Raw genomic sequence first — 18,690 nt, forward strand, 5'->3', positions numbered from 1 at the left:
TAAGGGGATGGTATTTTTAGTGCTGCGATTCACTTTGACTAACTTGGGTCACCTGCATATTCCCGATCCAATCTCCATTGAAGTCCAGAGCGTATGAGGTTTTTGTGGTCCTAGTCATATGTTCCATTATGAACCCCACCCTGCCTTGTTGCCAAGACTGAGGGGCAGGGACCTACTGGTGAAGTTGGGTGATCACTGATTAAGAGCCAAGCTGTTGGGGAGGAAGACACAACTCTGCTACATGAAGTGATATCCTTGGATCCAATCTGTGGCTTGAAAGCATGTAAAAAAAGTCCAGCCCATGAACCATTTCACGGCTTCCACGTTTCAAGTGAACCTCTTACTCCCGGGGAATGTAATTCTCTCTGGTTCTGGCTAGCCTGTGGGCCAGAGGCTAAACCTTTGGTAAGGGGACAGTTATTCCTCAAACCTTCAGATGAGCCTTTTTCTCTTTTTGAGGTTGAGCATGAGGGAAGAAGAGCTCTCTGTCTTCTTTTTGAAAAAACATATTGAGGAAATTTAGATTAAATAAAACTTGAAAGACATTCTTAGGAGAATTCTCTTTTCAGCCTCTTCCATCCCATTCTGTCATTTAGCATTACTTTCTTAAAGTCCTTGGACTCACTGTGAAAGAAATTTTTTTTTCTTTAGCTATCTTATATCCTTCTTTGGTAGTTGGATATTTTTCCTTAAGTATGTTGTCTTAAGTGCTTTTGGTAAAAAAAATTTTAAGGATCTTGAATTAGTTGGCAGATATTATAAGAAGATATTAAGAGAAATAAACACTGTCAATAAACTGAGAAAAAATAACTTCCTTTTTAAAAAGCCATGTGTATATAAATATATATGTATGAGTGGGTGTATATCTATATCTGTCTATATATATATGATCTTTGATCCATTATTTTCTCTTCTAGGAACTTATTCTCAGAAAGTAATTATAAATATGCTAAATTTATTTATTATCCTGATATTATTTATAATAGTGAGATGTTGGAAGCAAGCTAAGTGTCCAAGAAACAATAAGGGATTAAATCGACAAATTATGATATTTGCGTTCAGTGGAAGCCTTATCTGGCTATTAAAAATGTTTTAACACAAAATCTCAATCTCTTTGTCCACCTCTGGAGTACAGTGCCAGATTTTTGACAGATTGAATAGTTGAGTATAAATAGTCTGTGGGTTATGTGAAATAGCTGGAGCATTAGTGGTGATACCAATAATACCATTGAATTGCTGCTCTTTTAAAAACATTTTGAGAGGGGAAAATTTTTATGAAAAGTGTTGGGTGGAAAAGATTGCAAGATGGGATGAACAGTATGATTTCAGTTCTGTTTAAAGGTTTAATGTGCATAATATGTACATGTGTGTATATGTGTGCCATCCATATGTGCTCATTTTAAAGACTGAAATTAGGTACTCTAAAATATAACTGGAGTGGTGGAATCACTGACTATTTTTCTCCCTTATACTTCTCTACATTTCTTCCCTCCTTCCCTCCCTCCCCCCGCGACCCCCCCCCACCGCCACCCTTTTTCTTTTTTTTCTTGTCTACATTTTCTAATCTTCACAGAATAAATATGTAATACTTTTGAATTGGGCATCAGGAAATGAAAGTTTTAGTGGCCTGACTTTTCTGACCAGGTTGGTGATGTGGTTGAAAGCAGGAATTCTTTTATTGTACAAATCTTTTCTGTCCCTCTTCAAGCGCTTCCTGTCTGCCCTGCATTAGCTGTCAGCCTCTATCATGGGCCTCTAGGAAAAAGCTGATAAATGTAGTCCTAATGGATTTAGTTTTTTTGGTTTTTTTTTTTTTGTAAATAATTAGCAAACATTAAAAGACATTGATTAGTTACCATGTGATGAACTTGAGGCCTACTTAGAGGCTGTGTGGCTCTAGAAACCACATCTGTTCATTTGTGGTCATTCAGGTGCCCCTTTAAGACACTTGGAGGGCAGTCATTTTTCATCTTTGTGTCAGGTTCCTTCCTCATCTTTTGACTCATTTCAGTTTCCTTTCTTGCCTTTTATTGAGATGCAAAAATCGACTCCAATTAAGTATTTTTCAGTTAGTTGCTGACTCTTGAACTTCTCAGAAGGTGACTGAAAAGTGAACAGAAGTATGGTAATTGGATGTTTGAGGGCAAATTGTTTATGGTCAGGTGAGCCTCCAGGGTAGCTGATAGCCATATGCTGCCTGGAAGCAGAGAATTGGTGCCTACACCTTCAGTGGGTTCTAATGAGCCACCATCTTACAGAAGGAGACAAGTTGCAAGCTTACACCCAGAGATGAGTGTAGCAGGCATGCTAGTTTTATTATAGTACCATGGAGCACAAACCAACCCAAGACTGTCCTCTGGTTTTTAAACAGGGAAAGTCACTGGGAAAACTGGCTCAGAAACAAAAAGAGTAGCCAACATAGAAATCCCATACTTTTTAATGATACCTGCCCCCTTTCCCACATAAATGGGCAGTCAGACCTGTCCAGAAAAATAGTGACAGCAAAAATTATTTCACTGTGGGTCAGTGAAATGCTCTGGCCCCTTTTTGATTATTTTGAGTCATGTGGGATGTAGCTCTTGTAAATACCTCAGTTCTTAAACACAGAGACCAAAAATGATTTGTTATTCAGTGTTTGGAAATTTTTATAGTAGCTTATGTGTGTTGGCTTGATGGTATTTGCCAGACATTTGGTTTAGCCAGTCCACGCTGGCTTCAGTCCTCAGGCCTCAACTGGATATATATTCTCAGTAGTGTATAGTCATGTGTTGCTTAATGAGGGGTTTGTGTTCTAAGAACTATGTCATTAGGAGATTTTGCTATTGAGCAAACATCATAGAATATACTTAACATCTTGATGATAAAAGTCAGTCACTCTGTATAGCCTCTGATGCAATCAAGAGATGGTAAACACAAGATGTATGAGGCTGCTGTTGGCGTCACACCACATGTTGTTTTACAGGAAACTTTTATATGTAGGAGTACGCTCTAAAGATAAAAAGCATAGTAAATCCATAAGCCCGTCACATAGCAGTTTATTATTGCTGAGTATTGTGTACCTATGTATAATTGTGTGTGTGGTACTCTTAGATGACTGGCAGCACAGTAGGGTTGTTACACCAGCATCAACATGAAAATGTGAGTAATAAGTTGCATCATGACCACAGCAGGATGGCTAGGATGGTTTTCCATGTCAGGAGGCAAGAGCATTTTTTTAGCTCCATTATAATAGTGTAGGACCACTGTTGTATGTGTGCTCCACCGAAGCATTGTTTATGTGGCGCATGATTGTTTTAAAAATGTGCAGGTAAAGAACAATGACAGCACTTTGAAAAGAAATTGCTTTGCTAAACAAGCTGGTCTTAGTCACGTGACCTAAGATTATCTTACAGAAATATAACGAGTTGGTTTATTTTCTTTTAAAAATGTTTTCTCTTTCATCTTTCCCGTCATCCCTCTTTCCTTTTGCAGTTTTGAGTTGGCTATGTAGAACCTCATGTGTTCCTAACTGGAACTGCTGCCTTGGGTTGCTGCTGTAGGACATTTTAGGACAAAAAGTCTTTTAAAAGAGTGAAAATAGAAGCAGACAGGTCTTGTTTGCTTTGGCAAAAGGAGCAGCTTTCCCTCCCAAGTAGCTCTCAGTAAGACCTAATCTCCAAAGGTGATCTTTTAAGTCCTGAGTTCCAAGTGACTCTGCATTTATAGCAGGTGCTTGATTTTTCCTCTTTGGTATTTTTGTTATTCTAGAAAGAGTTTACAAATGGACACCACCCTCTTTCCATCTTTTTCTCGGGTCATTCAGAATTTGGGACTGCCAGGTAGAATCAAGGGCTCTTGTGTTCTTGCCTTGAGACTCCCTGGAGGATGGCTTCTGCCAGTACAGCTGCTTCAGCCCTTGGCAGCTGTAGAAAAGCTGAGGAATTCACATACTTGCTTCTTCTGGCCTTTGGGTATCTGGCATATACAGTGAGAAATAAGATACATCCAGCTAATGCTACAAACTATTTAGATAAAAGTTGAAAAGATGGGTTTCTTATCGCTAATATTTGGGAACACCAGCATCTGTCAGTGGCTTCTTATTACTGAATAGACTCTAGTTGGGAACAGAGAGAAGTGGATCGGATTGGTCCCTTCTGTCGAGGAAGTCTTAGAGTAGATCTCAAGTGCTTGGCAGACTCTTTTTTTGTATGCCAGCAGTTGCCTCCTGTTTTTTTAGCTCCTCATTTTGGAAAGCTGTTCCTTGGGTGACAGGCTCCCCATCCGCAGCCAACACAGCATTCCTCAGAGCAAGCTTCCTGACCCAACCAGCTGCAGCAGCAAGCCAGCTTGCTCTGGTCTGTTTGCCATATGTCAGAGCCCATTGCTGACCCTGCAGAGATCAAACTGAAATGGTTAAGGAAAAGAAAGGCAGCAGAACCAAGTTATCCATACTCCTTGTCCAGATGGGAGTAGCCTTATGCTCTCTCTCTCTTTGGGGCTTAGCTCTGATAGGCATGGACAGGAAGAAGCATGAGAACCATTCACTGGGATGCAAAGTAGTACCCTGAAGCATTGTACATTTAGAACTTCAGCTTGTTGGATGTCAGAAATGTGAAGGAAGTCCCAGAACACTAATCCAGACCCCTTGTTTAATGATGAAGTCACAGAAACTCAGAGAATTTAAGTGACTACCTCAGGGACACACATTGTTTAGGAAGACTTCAGACAAGAACCAAAGGCCTCCCTGGAGTTTGAGCAGATTTACTCAGTACTCCTGGAACACACTTAGGTTGTTGATAAGTATGTTTTCTTCTAGGGGCACCATTGTCTCCTTGCGGGAGGGGTGTATCCTGGCACATATCACAGCAGGAACAGTAGTGAGGCTTGTGTGGAGAGCAGAGTCTGGAGTCAGACTCCTGGATTTGAATCCCTTTTTCTTCATAGGCTGGCTCTGTGACCTCAGGCCCACTCCCTTAAACTCTATTCACTTCCTCCCACTATCAAATGAATTAGACATGACAATTCATGATAATCTACTCCTAAGTATAATGATTTAAAAATATTGATAGTATGTTGTTAACGTGGACCGACCATATTTGCCCCCTCTCTTCCTGTTTCATGCTATGATCAAGACCTACCTTCTTTGTGAAACATTCCCATGGGAACTCTGACAGACTGCTCCCCCACCCAGGTCCCACTGCCAGAGGTTAAGAAACCTCAGTTTCCTAATCTATAAAAGACAGAACAACCTATTTTAGGCTTGCTGTGAGGTTTGAAGGTGATACGGCTATGAAGCATACAGCCCCAGGCTCTGCAAATGCTGGGTCCCTCTCTATTTTTCTTTCCATAATAGTAGTTCCCACATCTCTTTTCTTTTCCTATTGCCATTTATTCCAGGTCCTAGTGGGGTTAGTTCAGGGTGATTCTGTTTCTTAAGAGGCAGTCTGTCACAGCAGTTGAGAGTAATCACCTAGAAGACAGACAGCTGGCTGTCACTTCATGGAGCTGTGTGAGAGACAGGAGCAGCTTCCTTACCTTTTCTTGGAGCTAGAGCATCCATGGGGACCTCAGGCTCTGGGATTGCCCTTTGGGCCCAGCAGTGCCTGCTGCAGGCCTGGGGCCAGGCTGTAAGATAAGCCTATTCCCAGGAACAGCAGCCAGGGCTGGCACAGAGTCTGGAGATTGTTTGATGGGAGGGCAGGAGGCAGAAGCAGCTGGAGTTGAGATTGAGAAAAACTAGAGGCTGATCTTGGTCCAGTCTAAGCTAAGCAGAGCAGATTTACTGACATTGGTATTTCAGATAAAACTGTTTAGAAGTAGGTTTCCCTGGTTTGTGTGCATATATTTTTGTTTTTTTTGTGTGTGTTTGTTTTTCTTTCTCCCCGTTGCTACTTGTCTTGGCTCCATTTAACCCTTTGATGCCACTTAGCTGAGGCAGAAGGCAGTCCCACTAAATTTGGGGGGGTACCAGGGATTGAACTTACAGGCACTTGACCACTGAGCCACATCCCCACCTATTTTGCCTTTTATTTAGACACAGGGTCGCACTGAGTGGCTTAGCCTCTGGCTTCTGCCGAGGCTGGCTTTGAACCTACGATCCTCCTGCCTCAGCCTCATGAGTCACTGGGATTACAGGTATGCACCACTGCACCCAGCCAGAGTCACTTACTTTGAGAACATACCTGAATGGCTGTGGCAGCTCTGGACTTGCCACTGAGTAGAATACTGTTCCTAGCATAAAGGGGGCCTGATTCTAAAAGAGCATTTTACATGGATTATCTCAAGTACTCTACCCACAATCCTTGGATGTACAAAAGGATGAGCTGCTGACAGTTAATTGGTACATTCCTCATGACTGAAATCTAGGTTTGCTCAGCCTCCTAATTACTGTGTTCCTCTTTTCTCCCTTGCTAGCTAGTCTCCTTGACCTCAGTATGCCTCCATTTATTTTCCTGTAATTGAGGGTGATTACTTCATAGAAATACATTTAAATATAGCTACTAAAAGACTAACATATAAAGGGAATTTCTTAATAATAATGTGGTTGTTTTTGGAATGTTGGCACTTGGGTGCCTGGATTGTGCTCAGGCTGCTCCTGTAGAGTTGCAAAGGTCAGGAGGAGGACTGACCGGGGAGGCAGTTCCACTGAATGAGCTAACTGAGTAGAAAACTGGACACTCTGTCCTGTAAACCTGCAGAGCTGAACTAGGTGGGAAGGGAAAGGCATCTAGAACTGGCTGAAAGCCTGCTTCAGGTAAGGGACAGGGTGTGATCATCGATTTAATAAAGTGTTCATCAGGCACAGCGAGGATTCACCTTGGATTTTATTCAGGCTCAATTACTAGGAAATCTATCCTGTGGAGAGCCTGATCCCCTGGTGTTTTGGGGCAGTGGTGCCTTTGAGTAGAGTCGGTGCTAAGGTGGGTGCAGATGCATTATGGTTGTACATAGGGAGACTGTTTCTGAGCAAGACCCAAGCTAATGACTCAAGGTGATATGGGAATCTTAGCTGGACCTAGGGAAACTGAGGCCTGGAGCCCATTGTTCAGATGGGACAAGCTGAGCCTTCCAAAAGGCTAACCAGACTAACCTTTGCTCCGCATCTTTTAACAGGTACCGTATCAGGAAAAGTGCCACATACTCAGTCTGCATTTCTTCACTGAACCCTACAACAGCTCTATAAGGCAGATCTAAGAAATTCAGGTTTCCATCAGGGTTAAATAATTAGCCAGTAGCAGAACTGGGCTTTGGTTAAAGCTCTAAGCTGGAGCTTTAACCATGCTGGTGGACTGAAACATCCCAGGATTAGGACAGCTGGACTAATTCTAGTCCCCACCTCTGGTGGGGCTGAGCCCATGGGCACCCTGCTTATCAGGATCATGGTGGCAGGGCTGGCCTGGCCTGGCCTGGGGGAGCATATCCTTATTGAGCACTAGGAATAGAACCATGTATTGTTTCCTTCCAGTGGCTGGATAGTTGAGGATTTGCTGTTTTGGGGTTGCTGTGGTGTCACTCCTGAATTCTGGGCCCAAACCCAGGTGTTCCTCCCCTGGAGGTAGGTGCAGCAGTATAGCTCAGGGGTATAGGTCATGGTTTCTTGGACCAGACTTACCAGGTTCTGTTTGGTGTGGGATCTCAAGTGATTTACTCTGTGCCTCAGTGTTCCTGTCTTTAAAGGGGATTGTAGTGAGGTATGTGAGTTAAAGTGCTTAGCATAGTGCCTGGCACCAAATCAAGTGCTCAATAATCGATAATTGCTATTATTAGCTATTAGTCACCAGTTAGTGAATCCAGGGAAACCTTTAACTTTAAAAGGCTTGCCCGCCTGAGATGCAGAACTGAGCACTGTGTTTGGGCCTGCGGAAAGTACTGTGAGCAGAAGTATTTTCCCAGGAAAGGGGTAGACACAGAAGAAGGGAGTCCACTGGGCAGTAATCAGAGTAATTAGGAAGCCATATTCACCATCAGACCTGAAAATATTTTCTTCTGACTTGAGACCACCATGCGCCTCGACAGGCAACTGGAATGGGGGCCTTTCAAAGAAAGGGGCCAGAATGGAAGAAGGATCTGACCTTCTGACATTGACCGGTTGATCATCTGTCGACATTGATTTTCCCTCCTTTTCTCATCTGCTGGGCATGTTAAAAGCCTTCAGATTTCAGCTGGTTCCACTGTGTCAAGTCGTCTAAGATGCTCTTATATTGAAAGCTGATGGGGTGAACGAGACTTAGGGCTCTTTGGGAACCCCGTCCGTTTGGGGCTTACCTAGACACCCTGGTGCCAGACTGTGGAGGAAGCAGCAGTGTGAAGCGTCTGCCCATGTGGGTGGGGTGAGTGGCCTGGGGTAGGTGGGTCAGTGGAGGCCAAGAAATCCTCTTATCTCACCCGGTGCCCTGGCCTCCCTCAGCAGCAGGAGCTGAGCAGTAAACCCTGGTGAGTCATCCTGCCTGGGAATCAGAGTTGCCAGTCTGTGAGCATGTGGGGTTTGTGTAAGTTTGGTCCTTTTGTTTCTTTCAGCGCTCTAGTCTTTAGAAACACAAATCTGGAGACCAGACCCTCCACATGGTACAGTCCTTCTTGTTTGGAGATAATTCTACTTGAACAGTTGCTTTTCTGGTATGATGGTCTTCCAAGAATGAACCCCTTGCCTTTTGAAAATTTGAATAAGCCGTGCTTATGGATTACTAGTTATACTCTAAAAGCGTGAAAAGACTTTTTAAAAAAATCTTACCTGGGTCTGTCGTTTTCACAACAAAAGCCCTAAAAGGGGGTTCAGTGTGTTTGGGAAGCTGAATTGAAACTTCAGATCTGTTGAGGACATGTGTGGACATGTCTTTTTGTCATTTATTCTCTTTGAGGGTGGAGAATGGGACACTCCCTGATATGATGAGTCTCCAGTAACTACAGGAATGATTCTGACTTCATTTTAAGCTTGCATATTCAGAGCTTACCCTTAGAATTTCCTCTTGAAGACAACTCCCATTTTATCCTGACACTATTTGGAGGAAATCAAGTTAAGGTAAAGTAAAAGTTTCAGCCTTTCATAAAAACTACCCTGTGCCCCACTGCCAGGCTTTCAGGAGCTTTGAATTTATATCAGGGAGGCCCATCTGGGACTGACATTGATTTTGTCTCGTGTCTGCTTTCTGTACTTCTGGCTCCTGATCCACATTTCTATTAACAGTGTAATTTCAGTGGCTGCAACTGGCAAAATTTTGAAAGTTGTAAATTATAAATGGATTTTCTAGCAAACTAATTGAAGGTAAGGATGAGGCCTGAATGGATAATGTAGTCTTAGAAATCACCTTCCTCAGACATTTCTGGCAATTCATTTAAAAGTTATTAATTACAATAAGCAATTAATAAACCACCATGATGAGTCTGGTATGTATCATTGCAGACTTTTCTTTTTCTTCCAGTGGTTAGTTATCCTACCATTTAGAGATTGTGCAGAGTGAATCAGCCTTTTTTTTTAAATATTAGTTGTCGGTGAACCTTTATTTTATTTCTTTATATGTGGTGCTGAGAATTGAACTCAGTGCCTCACACATGCTAGGCAAGTCTGCTACCACTGAGCCACAGCCCCAGTCCAGCCTTTTTTTTTTAAGTGGAGATATACTGCTTTGGAAGAAGACCTGACAGTCCTCTAGGATGATCACATTTATTGTGAGCTGGGCTTGCATTTTTTGTATAGCCTTTCTGCAGACCCAAAGGAGGTGAAAAAGAAGCTACTCCTTGGGAAACTGCTTGGTGTACAGGCTGGTGGATGACTTCGATGGGTGGAGGAATGGAGCAGGGTAGAGAAAGGATATTACGCCTGCTGTGAGGGGCAGGCACAAGAAAGAGTCTGGAGAGAGCAAATTTCACTTTGCTGTTTGTCTAGGCCCCTGTTCATAGTCTTGATGCTGCAAATCTCTTTAGGCCATAATAAGACTGTATAGCTACCTTGGACATGGTCACCCCTTCTCCTTATTCATCTTTCTTAAAAAGAAAATCTGAGGGTATTGAAATTAGGAACCAGAGATGAACCTCTGGCTTAACCCAAGTCCAGATAACTTTGTTATGTGATGGCTAATTGGCAAGATAAATTTCCTCTGGAACATTCCTGTCACAACTGTAGTCTCTGATGGGTTCTGTACATGAAACAGCCTTTTGTAACCCATGTTACTCAAAGAATTCTAGGAATTTCCCTTACTGGTTCTTCATGTGTACCCTAGCCCCTGAATTTCCAGGGGGACTTACAGAGCTGGTTTATGAGGGAGGTGATGATGAATTCAGGTTCAGTGAAATGGAGTGGTTACTGTATGGAGTGGTTCCTGGCGGGTAGTGTCCATACCCCACTCCTCTATTGAGAGGTGACCACTTTTTAATTTCTTTCCAGGTTGGCTGGCTCCTCTGGCTGATGGCATGTTGAGGTACATGGGCCAGTGGCAGCGAGGGCATCCAATCCAGAGGGGGCCACTCTAGAGGCCAGGCCACCACCACCATGGGCCAGTGTGTCACCAAGTGCAAGAATCCCTCATCAACCTTGGGCAGCAAGAATGGAGACCGGGACCCCAGCAGCAAGTCACACAGCAGGCGAGGGGCAAGCCACCGTGAGGAACAGGTGCCACCCTGTGGTAAGCCAGGTGGGGACATCCTCGTCAATGGGACCAAGAAAGCCGAAGCTGCCACTGAAGCCTGCCAGCTGCCAACATCCTCCGGAGATGCTGGGAGGGAGTCCAAGTCCAATGCTGAGGAGTCTTCCTTGCAGAGACTGGAAGAACTGTTCAGGCGCTACAAGGATGAGCGGGAGGATGCAATTTTGGAGGAAGGCATGGAGCGCTTTTGCAATGACCTATGTGTCGACCCCACGGAATTTCGAGTGCTGCTCTTGGCTTGGAAGTTCCAGGCTGCTACCATGTGCAAATTTACCAGGTAAGTCCCCAACAGTTCAGGTCAGCAGGTGAACAGAGGAGGAGAGAGCACCCTTGGGCAGTGGTGCCAGCTAGGATAGAACAGTTGACTTCACAGGGTTTGGGGTAAGTTTTATTTATTTATTTTACTTTTGCTGACAAAATTCTCTGAAGCTTAAATGCTCTGACTTAAGTTGTGGTTCTGATCCAGAGAATCCCCCGAGACTTTCCTATTGGTTGAAAAAATGCATCCCTGGCACCACAGCAGACTCATTGAAAGTAATCTCGGGGTAGGGCTCAAGCATTTGTATTTTGATAACGCTTCCTGTATCTGAAGTGTACTTCACATTTGTTCTCGCAGGATAAAGCCTTTGCCTAATTTGTAGGTCAGGTTTGAAGCCTATCATAGCATTACCAGGCAACTTGTGAGAATCTGGACACCAGCCATCTTTGCCTGAAGTTAAATGAGGAATAATCCAGGGCAAGTCCTATTGCCCGGCTGCTGCTCAGCCCCACTGCTGTCTTAGATCTTTCTTTCCTTTCACTCCTTTGCTCGTCTCACTCAGTATTGACTGTCTGCCTATCATGTGCGGGGCACTTAGTGCCCATACAGTGAGTACCTCTGGGCTGTCTCTCTGGGACTCCATGGAGCCATTTGTTCTGTAGGTGTTACCTCAGTCATGCATCTGTGTGGAGGTTGAGGGTGAGGCAGGGTCATCTCAGGGCATGCTTTGAGGAGCACAGGGTCATGAGTAAGAACAAACTTTAAGACCCAGATGAACAGTTTCTAGTTTTTAGGGCCTCATGGGAAGGTTGCTCTCTCCACTTCAGATGCCTCAACTCTTCAGTAAGTACAGCAGCCCCTGAGAAGACGATCAGTTTGAGACCATGTCGTACAGGTATTTAAAATACAGATGCAGTTGTTGTTTTTAATACCAGAACTTTAAGATCTAGTGGCAGAGTTGCCCAGGCTCATCCAGAATTCTTGGTTCCAAGAGTCTCCTTGGCCGTCAACAAAAATATTCATAAAACAACTCTTAGAGAATCAAAAAGGAAGCAGAAAGTCTCTCTGTCTGGGAGGAGACTTTTTCCCTATTGCACTGTAGGAAACAACAGGCCAGAGAGCAGGAGACTTGCTCTTAGCTTTGGGAAGGTGAATGGATTATAAGTGAATGAACCTTTATCAGTTGCCGCCCAGTGCCAGGCACAGTTAGAAGCAGTCAGCATCTGTTAGCTTTAGTCCTCCCCCAAACTCTATGAAGGCTGTGTTCTCAGTGTGATCACTGAGGAAATAGGAACGCTTGGTGGAGGAGCTGGGATTCTAATCCCAATCCTTAGGCCTCAGAGCCTTGCTGCCTTCAGTCATTATAGTCTGTTGCCTCTCTGTTAATGATATCTTTTATCATAATTAATTATGTCCTTTCCTTCCCATTATAGGAAGGAGTTTTTTGATGGCTGCAAAGCAATAAGTGCAGACAGCATTGACGGGATCTGTGCACGGTTCCCTAGCCTCTTAATAGAAGCCAAACAAGAGGATAAATTCAAGGATCTCTACAGGTTTACATTTCAGTTTGGCCTGGACTCTGAAGAAGGGCAGCGGTCACTGCATCGGGAAATAGCCATTGCCCTGTGGAAACTAGTCTTTACCCAGAACAATCCTCCTGTGTTGGACCAATGGCTAAACTTCTTAACAGAGAACCCCTCGGGAATCAAGGGCATCTCCCGGGACACTTGGAACATGTTCCTTAACTTCACTCAGGTGATTGGCCCCGACCTCAGCAACTACAGTGAAGATGAGGCCTGGCCAAGTCTCTTCGATACCTTTGTGGAGTGGGAAATGGAACGAAGGAAACGAGAAGGAGACGGGAGAGGCGCACTCAGCTCAGGGCCCGAGGGCTTGTGTCCCGAGGAGCAGACTTAATGGCTCTGTTCCAGGAGCAGCAGCTAGGATCTGCCTGCTGCCCTGCAGCCAAGCGAGGAATTGGACCTTTCTGGAAATTACCGAAGATCCGGATATTTTCTACTTTACACCTTTCTCTGCCTTGTATCTGAAAGGGCTCTAAAATGCTGTATCATGTTTTAGGCACTTTCTTCATTTTTGGTTATTTTGGTTATTTCTTTTTTGGGGGGGGGAATCCCCCAAAATATTTGAACCTGGCTACATGTTGTGTATCTTCTTTTTTTGAAGCCTTCAGATAGAATAAGCCTGCCATTTCTTGCACAAATTTAGGTTTTTGGTTTGTTTTTTTTTTGGGGGGGGGGAGGGTGTAGAGCCGGGTGGGGAGAATGGGACTGTTAGGTTGAATTAACATTACAAAATGATACAGTGCCAGATCTCAGTTTTGCATATTGTTTTTCAGGGCAGGTCTGTACTGTGTGTAGTGCTGTTTACATGGTTGAAGTTAGTTTGTAATTATTATTTTTAAAGATTTACCCAGATTTGATAGCAGTGTTAACTGTTAACCACATTGCATTAATTTCCAGACAATTGAGAGCTCTTGGAGAGCCAAGGCCAATCAAGAGCATTTGCAGTCTGGTGACAACCCCCTTTTAAGCTAATTTATCCAAAATCCCTATTTCTCTCACTTCTTGCTCATTCCTTCTTTGACCTATTGCATTTCATGTTGAGTTTATCCATCAACATGCTGCACCTGTCAGTCAAGTGAGCAGTTTTATTTTTTTTAGAACACATTGTACTGAGAACCACTTAAGCGTTGAATGCAGAGAAAGCAGTGCTACCTCAGTTTTGCTGGAAGTTGACTTCTTTGATAGTTTTCTTTCTTTGATGAAGTTTCTGTATTTTCATGTTTTAAGTGGAAATACTTTGTTTTTCATTTGTCTTGGAGCCAAAGTTTCTGTTCCTGGTAGTCGGAAGACTGTGCCTGCCGGCCAGCTGACTTAAAGGAAAACTGTGGTATGGAGCTCTGCTTGAATCTTTTTTTTTTTTCCCCCTTTCTGAGTGTCATCAGCTAGCTTACTTGTCTGGCATGTGCAGAAGCCTGGGGCTGGTCTGAACTCTGCCAAACAAATGTCAAAGTGTATTTAATAAATGTGCCCTTTCCCTTCTTGCTGCACCCATGTTGTCACTTAACCCCTAGGAGTTATTTATTATCTTTTTGTTAATGTCAGGCTCATTTGGGGTAATGTGATGACTGTTTAGGTTTACATGATCCTCTTCTCCTTCCTCTACCCTCAAATATGTATATATACATATATTAAATATGTATATATTTTACCTATATAAAATATATATATATACACATATATGTATCTATATTTCTTTCTCTGCCTGCTAAACTGGCCATAAAAGAGGGAGCTGCCTTCAATATATAAAGTGTAAGTAAGAAGAGTGCCAGGGAACATCATAATGGAGGCTTTCGTATCTGAATCTGACCATTTTTACTACAGGAGAACATGAATTTGCCCACACCTTCCTTACAGGATGGGGGCCTGTTGCCCACATTGCTTGCTCCATGTGGCCAGCTTTGGCCATACTGCCACTGGGGCCTGAGGAACTAACGCTGGTCCTGTCTGGTTTCAGTAGAGGGTCCCCTTGTTATTTTTCCATTAACATATATATCCTCAAAAGCTGTATTGGAAGGTGGATGGCAGGAGCTTGTAACAGTTCAGCTTCCAACGCTTTGGAACAGATTAAAGGGAATCTTTTAAATAAAAACTTATAAAAATCTTTACACATTTGAGGTAATGAGAGTTTGTCTATTAAACATTTGGAGTTTTCTCCCCTAATTAGTCTCCCACCCCATCCAGGTATATATTTCTTAACCTGGACAGGAATCACATGCTTTGAGTTCCTTTATTAGTAGTAGCTCTGGGCTCTCATATTTACAGAGATGCTTATTTAAGGAGTTTAGGCTGTTTTTCTACAATTGATACTGAACATACTTGGAATTTTTAAATTTCTAAACCAGATGGTTGCCCCTTCTAGAGTGGCAGATAAAAGATTTTTCTATCAGCCCCATTAAACGCTGACAACACTGCTGGAAAGCTGAAAAGGCTCCTAGGCCAGGTGTCGCTTTTGGTTGTAGCTAAATAAGTCACGAAGTCCTTGTGTAAGAGCTTCCAGGGTCCCTAGTTGTGGGCTCAGTTGTAGTTGTGGTACAGATTCTCTTAAAGAATGTTCTCTTCCAGAGAGTTTGCAACTCTTGTTTTTGCCAACCCTGGATTAGGAGAGTTTGGATGAGGGAGGAGAGGCAGGCTTCACTTGGCCAAGTTACATTTTTTCTGTAGATCAGTAGGTATGTGGGAGAGAGCACAAGAGAGCCGAGAACCTGAGGACTTTAGAGGTGGCTGGATGCTTTCCCCAGACCATAAGCCTGCATTTGTGCATTAGGTTTGACAGGGTTTTTTTTTTTAAACTATTTGGCTTCCTTACCCCTTTCCCCATGAAAGAGCCATTGAGAAATTACTTTTGGTTATATTTTAATGATCCCTTTGTTGAGAAGGCAGAAGAGGGAGCAGTCAGGGAGGGGACTTGCAGGTTTGAGTCCCTGATGCTCAGCAAGGAAGTCAAGCTTCTACAGTATCTCTGGGCCAGCGCTTGACCCTTTTGTGACCACTAGGAAAGCAGCTTAAGTGTGTTGGGTTTATATTTCTGTGAAATGGAAAGCCCCTGTTCCTCTCAGTGTAGAAATAGGTTTGCTGCTTCATGGCAGGTGAGCAATAATTTGGGAGGAAGAAGCCAAATGCTTGCCCCTCATTTTAGCATTGTGTCAACAGGGTGAGATGGAGAGGGGCAGGATGTGGATGCCATGTTGAAGATCTGCAACATTTGAGGGTGACTAAGAGTAGGTGTTAGAAATTTGCTTTGTTTGGGCAAAAGGCTCTGTGAGATGTTTCTTTAGCAATTTATTAGCCAGCTGTATGAGATGAAATACTGCTTTATTGAATCGCTTCCCCCCATTCTTGCCAAATTTGAGTGTATCATTTTTAACTTTACCTCTTCTAATGGCACTTTGCTGTGCTGCCCCTGGTTGCCTCAGTAGTTCTCCTCTCATCCTGCCAGATGAGTACACACAAGAGTTACATCAACCCCATAGATACCCTTATGGTAATGGAAAGAGCTGGCTGAAGATCCAAATCCCAAACTTGTAAGCCCAGGAAAATACAATTGAAAATGTACAAGGCAGTGTTTTCAGCAGTAAACTTCCACTAAAAAGTGGATACAACTAGCCTTCTTGTGAAAGAGGAAAGGATTAAGCCACAGGGCATTGGTCTGAAACAGTACTGATTGTCTAAGGCTGGTGCCAAAATTCAGTCCTCAGGCCAGGAGACTGCAAGGTGTTGGGACTCAGTATTTCACTTGATGGCCTCACATACCATGCCAATACTGAGACTTATAGAATATAAGTTTATGAACCAAAACATCATCTTTTGTAGTGTTTGGTTTGCTGTATTTCGTGAGGTCTTCAGTGCAGCAAAGCCCAAAGGTAGCTGTTTCTAGAATTTATTTCGTTCAGTTGTTTCCTATTTTTCTTGTGTCAATTGTTTGGTTAATGACTTGAATACCTGAACGGACAAAGGTCTTTCTTGGTGGACAAAGATCTTCCTTGGAGGACTCCAGCAGTATTTTGTTTAAGCAGCTATAAGGACTGTTACTGAAATGTTAATTAGGACTCATTTGAGGACATGTGACATTTATGGATCCTCCTCTTACTCCCAGTATCTTTCCTAAGTGTAGAGGGATTCCCACTACCCCCAATCAGAATTATTCCCTTGCTAAGCTAAAAAATATAGCATAGATACCATTTAACCTGGACTTTGACTCCATGTCAGTGAGGATCAGCTCCCCCTTCCCCTTTGAAAGACAGATTGATGCTTAAGCACTAGTTGCAGAAACCAAGATGGTCCAAATAGCTTTGAGTAACCCTTCAGATTCTGCTTCTGATTCAGGTGTGGAGCATCGTGTTCTACCTAGTCCTCTTCTTGGAAACCCAGCCTGCTCTCAGAAACCTCCTTCTACCACCTGCTTTTCCTGCTACTTTCAACACAAATCTTGGGTAATGCCAAAGGAAGCCATTCAGCAGCTGCTGTCCTTTTTCCCCCAACACATATACACTTCCTCTGGGAGAAGTGTTTTTCTTCTCACCCTGGTCCTCAGTTGTGATTAACTGCTCTTACCTGTTGCACTAATGAATTTGAATTTAGGTTGCAAAGAGGGAATTTGAAGCAATAGGCAAATGGGGCTTGGATGAATTGGTCTTGCATATATCCTGCCTTAAGCTGCTGAGGTGATGAGTCCACTGCTCATGTGACCCTCCACCTTTGTGGATCCCTCTTGGTTTGGTACCAGCATGTCTGTTTCTTGAGGTTATATAAATTTGACAAAAGTTAAAACTTTTATTTGTATTCTCTGCACTGTTGCACTCTCCAAATGGCCCCTTTTGTCTTTGATGTCTTTAATTTTTTTTTCTACTTTGGAAGGTAACCTGCTGGTGGATTTAATAAATTTGTTTACCTGAGTATTGATATTTTTACAAAAAAAAAAAAAAAGTGAATTTATTCTGGAAAAAGTTCTACCCCCTGGAAGCCTTTGGGGTCCCCAGTACTTGCAGGCAAACATCAAATGAGTTATCATCATAGGGCCACTATACCTAATCTTAACTGAATTCCCAAGAGGAGTAAAAAAATCTAAGCATGTCCCTGGATCTATTAATTTTGCAGTAGTTAATGCAAAGGAGGTAAGTTGACCTGTTTTAACTGCCACTGTGACCTTCGGCAAGTTAGTGAAATTCTAAGCTGTCCTTTTACTCATCTGTAAAATGAATCTCTTAATTCCACAGGAGTGTTAGGATTTCAAAGAAAATCTATAAAGCCCATAAGATAAAAAAAAGTGCTCAATCGTATTAAAAGCTCTCTTTAAGCTTCTCCAAAAGGACTTTGGGTGAGTAATGCAGGGAATAGTGAACTGGACAGGGCTTGGCATGGTCACTTGTGATCTCTTAGGAGCTTTCTGTCTAGGTGAGTTTTCACTAACATCACCCCCAGGGCTCCCATTACATTCTACAAGTCTGATGTGATGGACCACTTTCAACCCTGAGCTTCTTCCATTGTAGTTTTCTGCCTAGGTCTTGTTTGTGTTTAGGAATGTTAGTAACCATGTCACTCATTTCTTTGGTGAAGACCATGATGTCCTCCCCAAAGATTCCAAGCCCCATGTTGTTATCTCCTAAAAATAAGTAAGTACAGCGGCAGGGATTAAATGTGCTTTTTCTTGTCAGTTGCAAAGGGCTTAAAAATTATGGCTATATTCCCTAGCTGGGAAAGTTCTCGGATTTCTTCATTGAGTTGGATTTTTCTTCTTCCTGACCAAGGTCAACATCAGGTGGGGGCTGAACGGGAAATCTAAGGGGTGACTTTTCTTTTAGTATGTCCAAGACACGTGGTGATTCCCCCCAAACAGGATGTTGATTTGTGTATTTGAATACAGCCTGGAGCTATTCCAAGTGTCACAGTGCTGTGCTGGTTACATGCAGCTAAAATTCAATCTTCAGTAAGATGGACAAGCAACTTTCACACAATTGCCAGACTAAGTGTAACTGCATGTGGAATGGACTTCTAACAAGTCAGTGTACTGAAGGTGGTCTACTGGATCCAGAAGAGTCACTTCAGCATTGGCCTCTTGTCATATCCAGTTACCAAAGCAAATAGTTAGAGGGATGATTTTCAGACCCAGCCTAACTCTGAATTTTGACCCAGATGGAAAAGGGTTAGTCTGACTGGGAAGGAGAGGTTAGGTATCCTAACTTGATTTCCTTTCCTTTCCTTTCCTTTGTCTTTTGAGATGCCCTGTCTTAAA

At 43.0% G+C, this 18,690-nt stretch overlaps 1 protein-coding gene across 10 annotated transcripts in view; it reads left to right on the forward strand.

The window, feature by feature from the left end:
- Dcun1d3 (defective in cullin neddylation 1 domain containing 3) overlaps positions 1-17,353 on the forward strand; it is a 37,152-nt gene extending 19,799 nt beyond the window's left edge. For 6 of the 10 annotated variants that reach the window (XM_078024267.1, XM_040276638.2, XM_040276636.2 and 3 more), the window contains 2 exons: positions 10,361-10,896; positions 12,312-17,353. In XM_078024267.1, the coding sequence (XP_077880393.1) occupies positions 10,466-10,896; positions 12,312-12,795 (915 nt within the window). In that variant the 5' untranslated portion in view covers positions 10,361-10,465 and the 3' untranslated portion in view covers positions 12,796-17,353. Of the gene's footprint in view, positions 1-8,496; positions 8,596-8,837; positions 8,999-10,360; positions 10,897-12,311 lie in introns of all 10 variants that reach the window. The other 4 variants (XM_040276632.2, XM_040276631.2, XM_040276635.2 and 1 more) reach the window with 2 other exon arrangements.
- Positions 17,354-18,690: the final 1,337 nt, after the last annotated feature.

Source organism: Ictidomys tridecemlineatus, chromosome 10 (assembly GCF_052094955.1).
Source record: "Ictidomys tridecemlineatus isolate mIctTri1 chromosome 10, mIctTri1.hap1, whole genome shotgun sequence".
Lineage (NCBI taxonomy): Eukaryota > Metazoa > Chordata > Mammalia > Rodentia > Sciuridae > Ictidomys > Ictidomys tridecemlineatus.